Source organism: Urocitellus parryii, chromosome 7, assembly GCF_045843805.1.
Source record: "Urocitellus parryii isolate mUroPar1 chromosome 7, mUroPar1.hap1, whole genome shotgun sequence".
Classification (NCBI taxonomy): Eukaryota; Metazoa; Chordata; class Mammalia; order Rodentia; family Sciuridae; genus Urocitellus; species Urocitellus parryii.
The window spans coordinates 160,828,713-160,845,943 of NC_135537.1; the positions used below are offsets into that span (position 1 = coordinate 160,828,713).

At 42.9% G+C, this 17,231-nt stretch overlaps 1 protein-coding gene and 1 pseudogene across 2 annotated transcripts in view; one reads left to right on the forward strand and one right to left on the reverse strand.

Moving 5' to 3' along the window:
* Positions 1-1,593: 1,593 nt before the first annotated feature.
* Positions 1,594-17,231, forward strand: part of Socs7 (suppressor of cytokine signaling 7) — a 43,011-nt gene continuing 27,373 nt past the window's right edge. Inside the window, exons 1-6 of one of the 2 annotated variants that reach the window (XM_026386981.1) lie at positions 1,594-2,748; positions 10,685-10,749; positions 14,269-14,373; positions 14,833-14,934; positions 15,861-15,991; positions 16,473-16,641. In XM_026386981.1, coding sequence (XP_026242766.1) covers positions 1,778-2,748; positions 10,685-10,749; positions 14,269-14,373; positions 14,833-14,934; positions 15,861-15,991; positions 16,473-16,641 — 1,543 coding nt within the window. In that variant the 5' untranslated portion in view covers positions 1,594-1,777. The remainder of the gene's footprint in view (positions 2,749-10,684; positions 10,750-14,268; positions 14,374-14,832; positions 14,935-15,860; positions 15,992-16,472; positions 16,642-17,231) is intronic. The other variant, XM_026386982.1, reaches the window with a different exon arrangement.
* On the reverse strand, positions 15,258-15,368 carry LOC113181568 (U4 spliceosomal RNA; annotated as a pseudogene).

A 17,231-nucleotide genomic window follows, 5' to 3' on the forward strand; every position in this document is an offset into this window, starting at 1 on the left:
TTCTCCAATCTCATCACTTCCTAATAATTTTACCTACACTTTTGGTATTATATTCCTTGTATCTGTATGATTAAACTACCACATAAATAAGATATGTTATAGATCCTGTCTTCCTCTGTGTCTAGTAAGGTCAGGTTGATAGACTGAAGCCAACCATGGGGCAAGTGCTTTATTACTGTTTTGTTTATTTATCTGGACTTAAGAAAGTGATGGGGCTGGGGTGGGGCTCAGTGGTAGAGCTCTTGCCTAGCATGCCAGGCACTGGGTTCTGTCCTCAGCACCACATAAAAAATAAATACATAAAATAAAGGTATTGTGTCCAACTACAACTAAAAAAACCCTTTTTTTAAGTGATGGAGAACATGTTAATAATTCAGATTTAAACTTTATGTTTATGTCTGTAATATTATGAATAGCACAAGCCTGGGAAGATGGCACACACCTGTAATCACAGTGGCTCAGGAGGCTGAGGCAGAAAGATCTAGAGTTCAAAGCTAGCTTCAGCAATTAATGAGGCACTAAGCAACTCAGTGAGTCCCTGCTTTAAATTAAAAATAAACCAAAAAATACAAAAAATAGGGCTGGGGATGTGGCTCAGTGCTGGGGTACCCCTGAGTTCAATCCCCGGCACCAAACAAACAAACAAACAAAAAACAATAACAACAACAACAAAAAAAAAACATGATGAACAGCACAAAAATAAATAACTCTTCCATTATTTGAAACTGTTTTCTGATTCAGCAAAGAAGTTACTCCCATCATTGACAATTCAAACTTTTCTGCTTTTTCACTTCCTTCTTGTATTAACAGAAGGCAATGGCAATCAAGATTCTTGTTGCAGTTATACTCCTTGTAACATTTGGCTACCAAAGTAAGTGTGGCAAGTGCTTGGGGATGTAGCCCAGTGGTTGAGCTCATGCCTAGCAAGGCCCAGAGTTCTGTCTCCAGTGGCATGTGTGTGCGCATACACAAACACACACAATACATAAAGAATTTAGCAAAAATAAGTGAAAGAATTCTGTGAAAATCAATTATATGGAGTTTGCTATTGTATATTTCTATTATTTGTAAATTGTGTGCTATACATTCTTTATATCAGCAAATTTTGATAAATGTGTGCTTATATATAGCACACAATTCCCTTTCTTCCCCTGGACAGCCAGTTGTTAAACACTCATTAGCCCACTACTGGATCTAGAACACATTATTCATGTAGTCACTCCATAATTCAGTGGATGTCACCAGGGGATACAGATGAACGAAATGACTTGGCCAAGATCACATATTTCAAGGACTTAAACGGAACAAGAATTATACTCTCAAAGCCAGCAACTCTCTCCCAGTACCAGAACCAGGACCCACTGTACTGAAAGGGATGGCCAAGGTCTGGGTGCCCAGGAAGTGAAAAGCAGGAGTCTTAGGTGCAAGAGACAAACGCCGGTAGAAAACCAGCTCACCGCCAATAGCAACTCAGGGCGCGCGCAACGTCAAGCGCTGCGGAGGCCGGCCCGAGCACGCCCTCGGGAAAGGGGAGTGGTCCAGCCTTCCGGAAGTGACGCATCTGGGGGCGGTCCTCGGCGGCGGTGGCGCGCGGCCTGGGCTCGCGCTGGGCTCCGCGCGCCCCCCGCCCCCCTCTATGAGGCAGAGGCCGCGGTGGCCGTTAGTGCTGTCGCTTCGGGGGCCGCGGCGGGCGGGGCTCCGGTGGGGCCCGACCTAGTCCCCACCCCAGCCCGGCTCCCAGCCGCCCGCCCTCCCCTCCCTCTCCTCCCTCTCCTCGATGCAGGGAGCCGAGCTCCGGGATGGCGAGGCGGCGGCGGCGGCCGCTTCGTACCGTGTCCTGAGCCGCCTTCTCGGCTATGGAGAGGCGGCCCCCGAGCCAGGCCCACCGCCGCCACCCCCCGGCCATGGTCCCCCGCCGCCACCCTTCCTCGCGCGGCCGGGCCCGCGGGGCTCCCGACCGCCTCAGCTGATGGTGTTCCGCAACGTGGGTCGGCCGCCTGAGGAGGAGGACGCGGAGGCGGCTTCGGAGCCAGGACCCTCGGAACTGCTGTGTCCCCGGCACCGCTGTGCCCTGGACCCCAAGGCCCTGCCACCAGGCTTGGCGCTTGAGCGGACCTGGGGCCCGGTGGCTGGACTAGAGGCTCAGTTGGCGGCTCTGGGGCTGGGGCAGCCGGCGGGGCCGGGGGTCAAGACAGTAGGAGGGGGCTGCTGCCCATGCCCATGTCCGCCTCAGCTGCCCCCTCCGCAGCCCCAGGCACCTGCTGCCACCTCGCAGGCCGGGGAGGACCCCACAGAGACGAGCGACGCACTGTTGGTCCTGGAGGGCTTGGAATCGGAGGCCGAGAGCCTGGAGACTAACAGCTGCTCGGAAGAGGAGCTCAGCAGCCCGGGCCGTGGAGGAGGAGGGGGCGGCCGGCTTCTGCTGCAGCCCTCAGGCCCCGAATTACCCCCAGTGCCCTTCCCGCTGCAGGACTTGGTCCCTCCAGTGCGCCTGAGTCGAGGGGAGCAGCAGCAGCAACAACCTCCCCCGCCGCTGCCACCTCCTGGGCCCCTCCGGCCGCTCGCGGCTCCTTCTCGTAAGGGCTCCTTCAAAATCCGCCTCAGTCGCCTCTTTCGCACGAAGAGCTGCAACGGTGGCTCCAGCAGTGGGGATGGAACCGGCAAGAGGCCTTCTGGAGAGCTGGCTGCTTCAGCTGCGAGTCTGACGGACATGGGAGGCTCTGCGGGCCGGGAGCTGGACCCGGGGAGGTGAGCCCAGTTCGGGGGCTGGCGACAAACTTCCTTTTCTTGTTTCGCCCCCCCCCCCCCTTTTTAAATACTGTTAACAGGATCTTGGCAATTCTTAAGATATGGTCTTCATGAGGAGGCAGAATCTTGTGGCTAAAGGTTGTGGCATCTTACATGAGATCAGAGCTAATTGTGGTAACAGCTGGAAACAGCTTTCACTCATTCATTCTTGAGTTTACACTGGATGGATGACACTTATCATTTGGTTAGCATCTCTGGAGATGATTTGAAACCCGCTGCCCACCCCCACCCTGGCTCCGCTATTTTTTAGATGTTCCAAAGTGTCTTTCCACCTTAGCTCTGCAGGGAGATTGCTAGAAATGTTTGGGCCTTTGGGTCAAAAAAGTTGATGGAAATGTTTGGTCTTTGGAGCAAAAAGTGTGACCCCGTTACCTTGCTTATTGTCTTGACCACCTTGTTGTTCTGTTTACCTGCATCCCACTCCCCTTCACCCTCAAACATACAAATGACCTAAGGAACTTGTGTATTATAGGCCAGTAATCTGTTGGGCACCTGAATTCAGTTGTAATGTTTTTCTGGTTGTTCTTGCTATCTAAATCCTCTGTACTGACTACTGTCTGTGAAAACAGAAAATAGCTTTGCTCTGTCTCTCAAGCCCATGTGAGAGTTATGAATGTGAGGTATAGACATTGGTGTATGAGTTCTAGGCCAATTAATGAAAATTCCAAAATTAGGCATTGAGCTTTTTTCTGCATCTCTAAAAGGTGGACTGATCTTTGACATCTAGCATTACATCTTTATTATCAGTTTAGAAAGCTGTCAACTTTTGTGTCAATGAAATAAGATTTCCCTTGTGATAACTGCTATTGTGGATTCTTGAGACACACTGGGCAGATTAGCCAGGCATGGGTGCATGTGCCTGTAATTCCAGCTACCTGGGAGACTGGGGCATGAGGATCATAAGTTCAAGGCCAGCCTCAGCAACTTAGTAAGACCCTACCTCAAAATAAAAAATAAAAAGGGTTGGAAGGGTAGCTCAGTGGTAGAGGTTCACTGTGTTCAATCTCTGCTCCCCCCAAAAAAAGAAGGTAAAAAGGTCGGTAGCCTGTATAAGTTGACAATCTTGCTGTGTGCCAGAATCACTGGTGGGCTCTCTGAAAAGATCTGTGTATCTGGAACCCACAGAATTTTGAATTTTTGTTTTTGTGTTTTTGCAGTATTAGGAATTGAACCCAGAGGCACTCTACCACTGAACCACTTCCCTATCCTTTTTTAAAAAATATTTTATTTTTTTATTTGTAATTGGACACAATACCTTTATTTTAATATGGTGCTGAGGATCGAACCCAGGGCCTTATACATGCTAGTCAAGCACTCTACGGCTGAGCCACAACCCCAGCCCCTTATCTCTTTTTTTGCGACAGGTTCTCACTAAGTTGCCAAAGGTGGCCTTGAAATTGCAGTCCTCTTGCTTCAGCCTCCCGGGTAGCATTATCACAAGTGTGTGCACCGTACTCAGCAAGAATTTGAATTTTTATAAAGCTCCCAGTTGATCCTGGACTGAGAACCATTCATCCGTTGACTTCTCAAGGAAACTAGGATACTCCAGGAGGAAAATGTGGGCTGGATATGGCTTTGTTGCCCTTTCTGAACAGCTCTGCTGTGGGTTTATTATCTTGGGGATCAGGCCAAACCCAAGCTCCCTAAAGAAACCAGTGTCTTACCATTTCAGATAGGCCCAAATTTCTACATTTGCTTCCTGATGAATACATTTGCTGGGAGTTTAGGTCTTGAAAAGTGTGTGACTGATGAAACAGCTTTTTTTTTTTTTTTTTTTTTTTGTGGCCACTTATGCATTTGATGCTCCAGTTACCAATAGAGATGAAATTTTCATCAGATCAGGGTAGAGGGTGGGATTGAAGCTCTATGTAAGGACATAGAATAGATTGCTAATTTTCTTGTAGCTTGTCTTGCCTTTGTTCCATATTGACCAGGACTTGGTCTAAGATTTCAGAAACACCAAATATGAGGTGGCGTGAAATTAGCTGTTATGTCTAATAGATTAGGAAGAGGAAAAGGCGTATAACATTATACGGTTTTTTGCCTTTGGAAGCAGAATTTAATGGTCATTGGCTGCTCTGTCACCAACCCTCACACTAAGCACAATACAGATTTCTGCTGCAAAGCAAATTGGGCTGTACATCTGCAAAGAAGCTTAGTTCAGGGCACTGGAGAATTACATTTTTTGGTCCAAGGGTTTTTTCTGATGAATTGGAGAAGAGCTAGGTATTTGTGTCTAAATGTTTGGTTGACTGTTGTTTGTAGACAGCATGTTGTATAGAAAATGCAAAAGTCTATATTTCCTTTTGACCCCCCAACATCATCTGTGAGATAGAGGTTGAATTTGTCTTTTTTTTTTTTTTTCAGCTATAAAATGAGAGAGCTATAGCTATATTGTTCTGGTTCTTACAGGAATAGAATGAAGACAAGAAAATCTAGATGGAATATTTTGTGCTTTTTGGAAAAGAAATAATAAGACTGAAATGGTAAATTTTTTCTGTGCATAGGATTTGCTGCTGCTTGTTAGCTTTTCCACAGCTTACTATGTGCCAGTCTTGTTGGCAGCCTCACAGCTGTGAGAAACTTGGTGAGTCTGGCCAGGGTACTTGTGATTTCTGTGGATCTGCACCTCCTAAGCAAGTCCGCCCTGTTGAGAGGAAGGATGAGTTTGAATTTTTAGCTTGTTCTCTTATTTTGATTGGTAGGATATGGAAGCAGTGAGAAATTTCAGTCTTTTGCCAAAGGGTATATGCCTTCCTCCTCATTGTTAGTTAATTATGGGCCTCTGCTGTCTTTGCTGTATAATTTGGGGCATTTACAGTAACCTCTAGGCATAATTCTCTTCACTCTTTTCAATATCTACCTTTCCCACAGCTATCTATTAGAAAATACTTAAATCATCATTTTATAAGGCTTAGCAGTTTCTATATTTTAACATGAATCCAAACTTGACTTTCTTGCTTTGTCTGTCCCTACAACACTTTCAGATGCTTTCGATTTGCTAAGTGGACCTGACTGAATTATACTGAGCATGAAGAGTAGTATGAGTTAGCCTAGAGAATTTGTTTTTTTTTTTTTTTTGGTGTGGGTACTGGGGATTGAACCCAAGAAGCATTCTGCCACTGAATTACATCACCAGCCATTTTCATTTTTTCAGACAGTCTCACTAAGTTGCAGTTGCAGAGCCTTTCCTCGACCTTATGATGACCCTGCCTTATTCTCCCAAGTAGCTAGAAGTGTAGGCATGCACCACTATGCTTTCAGTGAGAACCCTTTTTAAGTGAAGTAAGAAATGATTCTGCCAACTAATCAGGTTTCTGTTCTTGGGAACTGGCCTAGGCTGTATATACCATGCATATGTTGGAATTCAGAGAGCTGGGCTTGATGCCTATGGGCCTCATAATATAGAACTTTCCTATTTCAGGAAAACCAGTGGAGTTCCCTTGTCCTGTTCACATATGTTGAGCTGATTGTCTTCCTTTGGATTTGGTGAAAAATAGTATTTGATCTGCCCTTTTTTAATCATCACATAATACATACTTGGTTGGAATGGGTACCTTGTTTTACTTTTCAAGATTTGTCTTTACCAAAATAACAGTTGAGGCTATTACGGGTAGTCTTCATAGTTGTGAAGTGGAGAAATGGAGAACAGTTTTATGGTTGCTTCCTGTCTATTTGTTGGTGGAAAAGATACAATTCTAAACAGAGAGGCAAGTTGCCTTGGCCTTTGTTTGAGGCCCTTCTGTCATGGACAGACCTGTCAGGAGAAAACTTTTTTAGTTTCCTTGGGTCTTCAGGCCTAAGGATGCTTTTTTGAGTCATAATATGAAAGTTGAATGATTTTATGGTGTGGTGAGGAAGTTCTGACTTTATGTTTGGGTTTTGGGTCTGTTGATCTTTTTAACTATTTTTCCACAAAGTGGTTGTGGTTGGCAACTCTCTTAGAATGAACCCCTTAGCTTTAGAAATCTCTGTGTGTTTGAGTCTTGTGCCTTTTACTTACCATTCTCCTGGCCAACATCATTCTTAAGATTTTAGGTGTTGGACTATGCCTCTTGGCTTTTTCCTGGAAGTTCCATCCGTAGGTTCTTTAGTTGGTTTATGATGTAGTTTTGGATCTGACCTTGCTGCACAGATGTCTGTGTATTGGAACTAAAAATGAACACATGGTTTTGTGCCTGTAGCACATGAACAGACACTGGCTTATGATGTGTTGGAAATGGCACAGGCTGCCTGACTTGGCACTGTGTGCTTTAGCAGGGGCAGAGGTACATTGGGACTGCAAAGCTTGGTATTTGGGTATCCTACTTTGGAAGTTACTTTTAAAAAGGATATTTGTAAGTCTTAGGGCATCAGTGGAGGGATTTATGGACAGGAGAGAGAGGGCTTATTATTTCATTGTTTTAATTTTAGGTTTTAAGGAATTTGAAAATTGGCCAATGGTTATATCTGTGTGTTGTCATCCTGTACAGTTTAGTGCTTATAACTCCTTTTATCTCATAAATCTGTTGCAGTACAAATAGTAATTTGCAGAGTGGAAATGAACAGAGGCATTGTCTCTTTTGCCACCTACAGCATTGGCAGCTCACACAAAAAGACTGCTAGCCTCAAAGAAGACCTTTGCCTTATGCTGTCTGCCCCTGTCCTATAGAGGAGTAACCCACCAAATTCTGCCCTAAGCCCAGGCCACCTCTCAAATGTTTCTGCTACTTGGATGCAAATGGCCCACTGGCAAATTACAGTGGATTAACTTTGTACCCTAATGCTTGTCAAGGTGATCTGGGGAGTAATAAATAACACAGGGATATGATATAGAGAATTAGTTAAAAATGTTTATCTGGAGCCACATGACTCATGTTGCTCTGGGAAAAAAACAGGATGTCCACTTAGAATGAGCTTTTATCATTCCATATGTTTTCTATATACAAAAGGGGATATAGAAAATATATGTACTTGAGAAGCTTCCCAAATGTATAGAATGTTATCAGTACCTTTGAAAACCTGAGTGTTGTTTGGTGTTTACATTTTGCTCCTCTCCCAGATAACTACCATTCTCAATTTTATGTTAATCATTCCCTTGCTCTTTTTTTTTTTTTTTCAAATAGTCATCTAGATTAGTCTTTCCATGAATGACTGCCATTAGAATACTCTCAGGATCCCTGAGATAGAAACCTCTTTGGATTTTTAGTTAAGCATCTCCCAAAGAATAAAAGAAGCACACATATTCATTATTAGTCTTGTTTAGTCTCTTGGAGCTTTTACCTCTTAGTTCCAGCTTCAAGTCATCCTTATTTGCCAGGAAAAACCATCCCGGTGCTGTGCTCTCAAATAGCTCTGCCTGGGTTTAGATTCAGATGTTTTTCTTTTTCTAAATCCTAGAAACTATGATTCTCTTCTTCAAAATGTCGGGGGTGGGAGAGAAGATGAGCTGAAGTGAGAAGGCCTCCACAAGATGTGTGCATGTGGGTACTGCCGATCTTCAGTGCTTGGCACTGAAGAGACTCGTCCCCAGCATGGGCAGATGGCAGAGTAATGCAGCTTCCTTTGAAAAGAGGCAAACAGCCAAATGGCTGAGGTGTGAACCTTTTGAAAGGCCAGTGCTTTGGGTTTCTACTTGCTGAGTTTAATGTTGTAACCACAAGTTATCAAATAAAAGTCAGTTAGGAATCTCTTCAGAAGTTCATGTCCAGTGGAATTAACTTTCCATTCGAGCCCTTTGGATTGTTGGCACTAAGCTGCAGTCATGAAAAACTTTTTTTAAATAGAGGAGCTATGTGTGGTTGTGTATTGTTTTTATGTAGCCCTATCTCCTGTGTGTGTTGTGGCTGAGGTATCATTAGACCCTTCAAGTCTTAATAGGAGGAGGTTGCAAGAGTGAGTGTGATGATACGTCTAGGAGAAGGAAACTACCTAAGCTTCCGCTCTTTCTGAGTAAAATCTTCATGGAATGATTTTGGAATTTTGTCTGAATCCTGAGAAGTTTAGATATCCATCTTAAATCATAATTGCATAAACATCTCTGAAGTCAGGTAATTTTAAAATAGAATTTCATTTTGGATTTTCTTTGCTTTTGCCTCCCTCTATTAATGCAGTTGATTGTTAAAAAGAATTAAGTCCTATTTATCCTTTGGGTTAGAATATTTTTGGAAGGTGAGCCAGCAATCAGGCCTGGAGTCAGTCCCTATAATGCCATAATTATAGCTATAACACATGGAGTCATTCAGTTAGTCTTGGGTTGGGATTTTTTTCAAGTCTAGTTTATTGAGGTATAATTGTGATGTGTTGTTTTTTTCCCCCCCAGTATGGAGATTGTTGAACCTAGGGATGCTCAACCATTGAACTACATCCCCAGCCCTTTTTTATTTTTTTTATTTTGAGTTAGGGTCTCACTAAGTTGCTTAGGGCCTCATGAAGTTGCTGAGGCTAGCCTTGATTTTGCAATCCTCCAGGCCGCTGGGATTACAGGTATGCACTACCATACCCAGAAAAATTCATCTTTTTTTTTTTTTTTTTAGTTCTCAGCGGACACAACATCTTTGTTGGTATGTGGTGCTGAGGATCGAACCCGGGTCGCACGCATGCCAGGCAAGCGCGCTACTGCTTGAGCCACATCCCCAGCCCCAAAATTCATCTTTTTTAGTTGTCCATTTCTATTAATTTTGACAAACTTGTGTCTTGGCCAGCATGGAGCCTATGTTCATCACCTCAACAAGATCTTTTCTTGTAGTTAATTCAATTATCCTGAGTTGAGTTTTTTTAATATAGTACATTTCTAACCAGAAAGCTTATGTTAGAGTCTTTGAATTTCTTTCATTTCTTGCTGAAAAGCCAGTTAAAATTACTAGAAACTAAAGTCACCTTTGGTGTGTAAACAATATAGTACATTTCTAACCAGAAAGCTTATGTTAGAGTCTTTGAATTTCTTTCATTTCTTGCTGAAAAGCCAGTTAAAATTACTAGAAACTAAAGTCACCTTTGGTGTGTAAACAAAAGGAGATTTAGAACTTGGAGTGATGGTGCATGTTTGTAATTCAGTGATTGCAGAGGCTGAGGCAGGAGGATAAAAAATTCAAAACCAGCCAGGGCAACTTAGCAAGACCCTCTCTCAAAAATAAGATACAAAAAGTGGATGCAGCTTGTGGTAGAGTATTTGCCTAGCATATATGAGACTCTGGATTCAATCCTCTGTACTGCCAAAAGAAAAAAAAAAAAAAGGTGTGATCTGAGTTTTTAGGTGGTCCCTGGAACAGCATCAAAGAAAAGTTAGGAAGAGCAGCTCAGAGAGAAGGGGCTGTCCTTGGGTACCAGGCAGGGAACCTACCCTGAAGTGGCGATCTTTTGAACCTCAGGGCAACTGTGTAGAATTCAGAGGTCTCTATGTTTGAAGATTGGAGTGCTTCTGTAGTGTTCTTTCAGGTCAGAATATGTTCCCTGGCTCCCTTTGGGACCTTCTACTCCTAGATGCAGGCCCAGAGGGAAAGCTGTTGCTGTAAGCTGGCACCTACTCAGGTCTAGAGCCTTTTTCTTGGCTCCCAAATGAAAATCAACTCTGCTTCTGACTTCCTTCCTCTTGAAATGGACTTGCTAATTACCACTCAAGGTGCTTTACTCTTTGCATGTGCTGGGTATGGAGTGATCCAAAGGGATTTCTCATTGCTTTGTAGGCTGCTGAATTTGGTAGCCAAATCTATTTAAGGAATTGCCTTAATTATTTCACTCTCCTCCTTTAAATTTAAGGCTTTATTACAAAAGTGTTGCTGACAATGACTAGGTTTGCTTTGTTTTTCACTGCATCTGAAATTGAGTTTGGTAGTGATTTAAATGCATGCATGTTCTTTTCTCCCCTTTATTCTCTGTGTGCTTTCTTGCCCCTTAGGAAACCCAGGTTGACAAGAACTCAAAGTGCCTTTTCTCCGGTCTCCTTCAGTCCCCTGTTCACAGGTAAGGGCGATATCTTTTTCTTCTAACATCTGAAAGCAAGAATATTCTGAGGCCTGTTAGGAAATATATTTGCAGATCCATCACAGGGGGGCTTCAGGCATGTCTGCAGTAATTTCCTCCATTCCATACCCACTGGATTTGGAGTAAGGCTATTTTTAATGGTGTGGAATATATTCTTGACTTTGGATGCTTTAAACTTGGAGGTAAAGGCTGCTTTTTGGTAATTGAGTGGCCTTAGCAGTTATGCAGTGCTTAGTTCAGGGTCATCACAAATAAATTAAATGTTTAAAGTGTAAATTTAAATTTATAAGCTCACAATGCATAAAAGACTCTCAAGTTATATAATTCCCATCCCTGCTTCCAAGAGAGTTCATAGATTACCTAATAAAAATGATCCATAGTATCTGATCTATTTTTAAAGACTTTGGGCAAAGGGGATTACATGAGCTCTTGTCTTACCCATTTTAGGGGTGAGCAATTTTTGCAGCTGTTAGAGTTCTTCATGGTGTCTAATTTAAGTCTCTCCTCTTGCAGCAGGGAACACAGTTGCTAGAGTAGGAAGGCTGTTGAATGTCCTGTGGGTAATGGGTAACTGCTGCCTTATTTTATGGGAATTTTTTTTCAGATAGGGAAACCTTCTGTTCTGTTAGTTGGATGTTAAGCTCCTGATTGAATAAACTATTATAGCAAAGGTCTTTACCACACCTCAACTCTCAGAAACTGAATATTCTTCTTTTTAAAAAGCTTCTCAATTACAATCACTGGTTGTAAAAAAATCCCAACTTCAAATTATTTTGGATTGGGCTAGGGATGTGGCTCAAGCGGTAGCGCGCTCGCCTGGCATGCATACGGCCCGGGTTCGATCCTCAGCACCACATACAAACAAAGATGTTGTGTCCGCCGAAAACTAAACAATAAATATTAAAATTCTCTCTCTCTCTCTCTCTCTCTCTCTCTCTCTCTCTCTTTAAAAAAATTATTTTGGATATTATGTCCCTTAAAAAGGTGTTTGGGGAGGGCTGGGTTTGTGGCTCAGTGGTAGAACACTCGCCTAGTACATGTGAGGCACTGGGTTCAAGCCTCAGCACTACATAAAAATAAAAGGTATTGTGTCCATCTACAACGAAAAAAAAAGTTGTTTGGGGACTAGGGTTGTGGCTCAGTGATAGAGCGTTTGCCTAGCATGTGTGAGGCACTGGGTTCAATATTCAGCACCACATAAGCAGATAAATAAGTAAAATAAGGGTGTTTTGTCCATCTACAACTAAATACACACACACACACACACACACACTTTTTTTTTTTTTTTTAAAGGGTGTTTGGAAGAATTACGATTTGGGAATGGATATTTCTGGGAACATGGTAAGCAGACCAATAGGACCCCCAATTGGGTAGACTGTGATGAGCTGTCAGAACAAGTGAGTTGGTATCTGTGTAGATATCTACTATAGTGGAGAAGGAGGTCTCTGTTCTTATTCCAAGCCCAGAATTAAACAATTGTATCCTGAAGCCAGGTGCAGTGGCACACACTTGTAATCCCAGCTGCTCAAGAGGCCCAGCCTAGATAACATAGCAAGATTCTGTCTGAAAAAAAGAAAGAAAGAAAGGAAAAGTTTGTATATTGTTAGCAGTGTGTCTTTTTAGCTAATAGTTATTTTATTCTTAAAATAAGAAATGCACACATTTGTAATTTTAGGTTCATATTGTTAGCAATGTGTCTTTTTAGCTAATAGTTATTTTATTCTTAAAATAAGAAATGCACACATTTGTAATTTTAGGTTCAGACAGCCTTAGTTCTGTTGAATTATATCTTTTATTTAAGAACTACATTTATAACCTACACCTCTTTGTCCTGCCAGGAAAGAGACTTCTTTGGGCCTGTTGCACTGCTCAGGGCAATGAGGCTGTCAGTTATCAAGCTGTGTCATGAGGCCAGATCAGCTTCCTGGAACTTTTCTTATTTTTCCCCCCCTTTAGTACTGGGCATGGAACCCAGGGCCATGGGCATGCTAGACAAGTGCACTAAACTATACCTCCAGCCCTCTGTTTATTTTTAAAATATTTTTATTTGTAGATGGACACAATACCTTTATTTATTTATTTTTATGTGATGCTGAGGATCAAACCCATTGCCTCATACATGCTAGGCGAGTGCAAGTGTTCTACCACTGAGCTACAACCCCAGCCCCCCTCCGCTTATCTTAGTGTTTAAGAACTTTGTTATGCCTGTAATCCCAGCAGCTCGGGAGGCTGAGGCAAGAGGATTGGGAGTTTAAAGACAGCCTCAGCAATTTAGCAAGGCTTCAAGCAACTCAGTGAGACTGACTTTAATAAAGTATAAAAAAGGTCTAAGGATGTGGTTCAGTGCTTAATTGCCCCTATGTTCAATCTCCAGTACCCCCTCCCCCTCTAAAAGAAGAGAACTTTTTGTGTGTATGTGTGTTTAGATTCTGAAAACCTGCCTCCTGGCTTTTTTTTTTTTTAATTAATTTTTTTTTTTGGTTGTAGTTGGACACAATATTTATTTTATTTATTTTCTTGTGGTGCTGAGGATTAAAACCAATGCCTCATGCATGCTAGGCAAGCACTCTGCCACTGAGCCCACAATCCCAGCCCACCTCCAGGCCTTTTAAAGATATTGGCCACCTCACTTTTCTCAACCTGAGTCATTTAAATACTAACCAAGGGGCTAATTCAGCCCTGAATGAGAAGAATGTGTTGGAAGTAACAGCTCAAGGGTTAAATTTAGGGACATTTTGAGTTCTGATCTGTAGAGTAGACTTCAGAACCTATCCCTGGCCATTAATCTGCCTTAGAAAATACCCTTCATTTTCTGGTGACTTAGTGGAGAGTGGTTAGGTAGAGTTGGGTGGCAAGGAGTAGAGTATATAGCAAAGAACAAACCTGCGTGACATGCTGGCAAATAAGGAAAACCATGAGCCACCCCTACCAAATTCCTATACCCTCTAAGCTTATCTCTGACTTAGTAACTGAGGGAGTAGTTTTAGTGTTATAAATCCACTTTCAAACTTTGTAACCTCAACTATTAGGAATGAATTGATAGAAGGTAGACTCTGTTTTAGGTGAATACTCTGGGAAATCTAGTTGTGGAAAGCCATCTAGGTGAATGTTGGGAACTTCATCTGTATGCAGCTTCCCTGCAGTTAAATTTACTAATGTTCAGGGGTGATTCTAGCCCCTGAACAGCATTAGGTTTTTAATTTTTTTTTTTTAAAGGAGAGAGAGAGAGAGAATTTTTTAATATTTATTTTTTAGTTTTCGGTGGACACAATATCTTTATTTTATTTGTATGTGGTGCTGAGGATCGAACCCAGCGCCCCGCGCATTCCAGGCGAGCGCACTACCACTTGAGCCACATTCCCCAGCCCCCCAGGTTTTCAATTTTTTAAGAGCCATGAACCTCTAGTCAACCTTGCTTGCCCTTTTACTTTCCTCTGCTGCTGGCCTCAGCTTTGGGCAAGGTGCTTCTGTAACACGCTTGCTCCATGAATCCTTCAGGTGAAACAGTGTCGCTTGTGGACGTGGACATTTCTCAGCGGGGCCTGACTTCTCCACACCCTCCAACTCCCCCTCCTCCTCCAAGAAGAAGCCTCAGCCTCTTAGGTATAGTTTCCTCTCCTATCTGCTATCTTTCTGTAGTGGGAGGGTGAGATTTAGGGCCTTGTTCTTTGTCAGGAGCCAGATAAACTTTTGAGTTTCTAATGATGACTCAATTATTTCCTGTCCTTTTCTCAGCACTGCTGTCATCTCCCTAGGCATTTAAACAGGTCTCTTACCTGCATGCTGCAATATTTACTGCCCATTTGTTAATTAGCTTTTCATTTATCTTGCCCTGAATCTACTGCTATTGAGATGCTTTAGGAATATCCTTACTCTCCTGCTTTCTAAGCAGAGCAAACCAGATTAAGATGATTGTCATCCTCTGTGCAAAAAGATGGGGTGAAGGTCAGGCCAGCTTGCCCCAGAGGGCAGCCTGATAATCCTTCTCCCTCTCTTCTGCCTTCACCTCACTCATTCTGTGCTCATTTTTCTGAACGTCTTTGCTTTTGTTCTCTCTTCTAGATGATATCAGTGGGACGCTGCCTACATCCGTCCTTGTGGCTCCGATGGGGTCTTCCCTGCAGTCTTTCCCCCTACCTCCGCCTCCTCCACCCCATGCCCCAGGTTAGCTTAGCTTAGAGACAAGACTCATAAAAGTTGAAGGATGGGAGAAATCTATTTGTGGAAATAAATATGAGAAAGCTTAAATCTTTTCCCCTTTGGCTGGACTAGAACTCCTTAGAAATGAGGCCGAGAATTGTTTTTTCTAACTCGTTACTCTGTGGAGGTGAATCTTGAGTTTTTTTAGGAATAAAAGACTATTGTATTTTTTATCTTTGCTATTATAAGACTGTTTTGTGATCCTTAGGTAGATATCACATAAGACATTGTATTAATTTCAGAATAGTGAGGAGGTTTAGTATGTTGCTGGTTTTCAAAATTATGTGGTTTTTCTAAACTTTTAGTATTTACTGCAGCCTTGTAAATAAGTTTTCAATTAGCAATAATCGCGCCTCGGATAAACCTCATTGGCTACGATACTGCCACTGCGCAAAGCTTGCCTTGTAAATAAGTACCAAGCATTTAGTGGCCCATACCTGCTTTGCCAGCCTCCAGTACCCAAGGAATAAAATGAATGAAATCAGCATTGTTTTCTACTTGCCTGGCAAAATCGTTATTCTTCCCGGGCAAGTAAGCAAGTCACTATTTCCAAGGCTGCTTTACCGACACTTCACTTCGAGGTGGGAGAAGTTGGAATCGCTCTAGGCTGGTGAAGCCCCTGAAGTAGTCACCTTAGTCAGGTTAGTGGGCAGCTCCCTTACCCCTTCCCAGGGGTTAAATGCCCCCACCCATCCTTCACAGCTTACACAAGCCCACACAGCTTTTTGTTCCAGCCCATCCAGCTCTTTCCCACTGCTTTGGCTTCCACCTTTCCAGCTTAGCTTCTAATGCCTTGCCCCTCTTCAGTTAGCATCTCTTTTTGGGGGGAAGGTATCTGTGGGTGGGAGCAATAATGGTAAACAAGTGACCCCCACTTTCTTGCTGTGCAGATGCGTTTCCCCGGATTGCCCCCATCCGAGCAGCTGAATCCCTACACAGCCAGCCCCCGCAGCACCTCCAATGTCCCCTCTACCGGCCTGACTCTAGCAGCTTTGCAGCCAGCCTTCGAGAGCTGGAGAAGGTAGGTGGTGCCTGAGAAATGGCAGCCCACTTCTTCTTTCATGTCCATGTTCTGTGCCAAGATCCTCCTTGTTTTTAGAGGAAGAGTAGTTTCCTTGCCTTCATATTTACAGTGAAAAATACTGTGTTATTTTTGTTAATTCTACAAGAGATTTAATAAAATTGAATTTGAGGGGGAAAATGTGAACATGATGAAGGAAGGTTGTAGAGAAATGTACAACTTAAATCTTTTCTGTTTTCTTTTCTTTGGAAGGGCCTTGGTAAAGGAATTGTAGAATTAATTTTCCATTGCTTTGAAAGCCTAAAGGTATAATGAGCTTGATGATTGTTGCTGACACTTGCAGTGGCTCTTGCTTACTCAAATGTTTTGGAGATTGGGCGGGGGGGGGTGGGTGGGTTCTCCTTTGCTAAGATGGATTGTGCTGAAAACATTGATGTTTCTTAGTTCTTTTAACCACTTGTCTATTTCTTACCTTTGATAGTGTGGTTGGTATTGGGGACCAATGAATTGGGAAGATGCAGAGATGAAGCTAAAAGGGAAGCCAGATGGTTCTTTCCTGGTACGGGACAGTTCCGATCCTCGTTATATTCTGAGCCTCAGTTTCCGATCACAGGGTATCACCCACCACACTAGAATGGAGCACTACAGAGGTAAGAGATGCTGATGTTTCCCCCTTTGCCTTTTTCTACCTTTGTTACCTGACATTTTCAGAAGAAGGATTTATAAGAATGGAACTAGGAATAGGGGGCAGAAATATTATGAACTCATTGAATGTTGATATAGGTTTTAGTCTTTAGAAAAAATGTTGGACAGGTGGTAGGAGAGGGAGAAGATTCTTCCTTCCATTTATGTATTTATTGCAGTACTGGAAATTAAACCCAGGGCCTTGTACATGCTAGGCAAGCACTTTACCACTGAGCTTTATCCCCAGCCCTGAAGTTCCATTTTAAAGTCTCCTCAGCATCTTGTCTCCTAAATAGGAAGAACAAAATTTCTGACGAGGCTTCTGAGAACAGAGACAGTAAAACTCTTTTGATAGAAGTAAGAAATAATCTAGGACAATTAGACAAATTTTCCTAAGTTTTATTCATAATTACACTTACCATCCAGAGATCCTGTGATTTCTTTGCCTGATAGTGACATTTGTCTGAAAGTCACTTCCTGTGAGGCAGCATGGTGATGACAGTTTTCTCTTTTGGTCAGGTTTGTATTGTAGTCTCTTAGGAAGTTTTCATTGGAA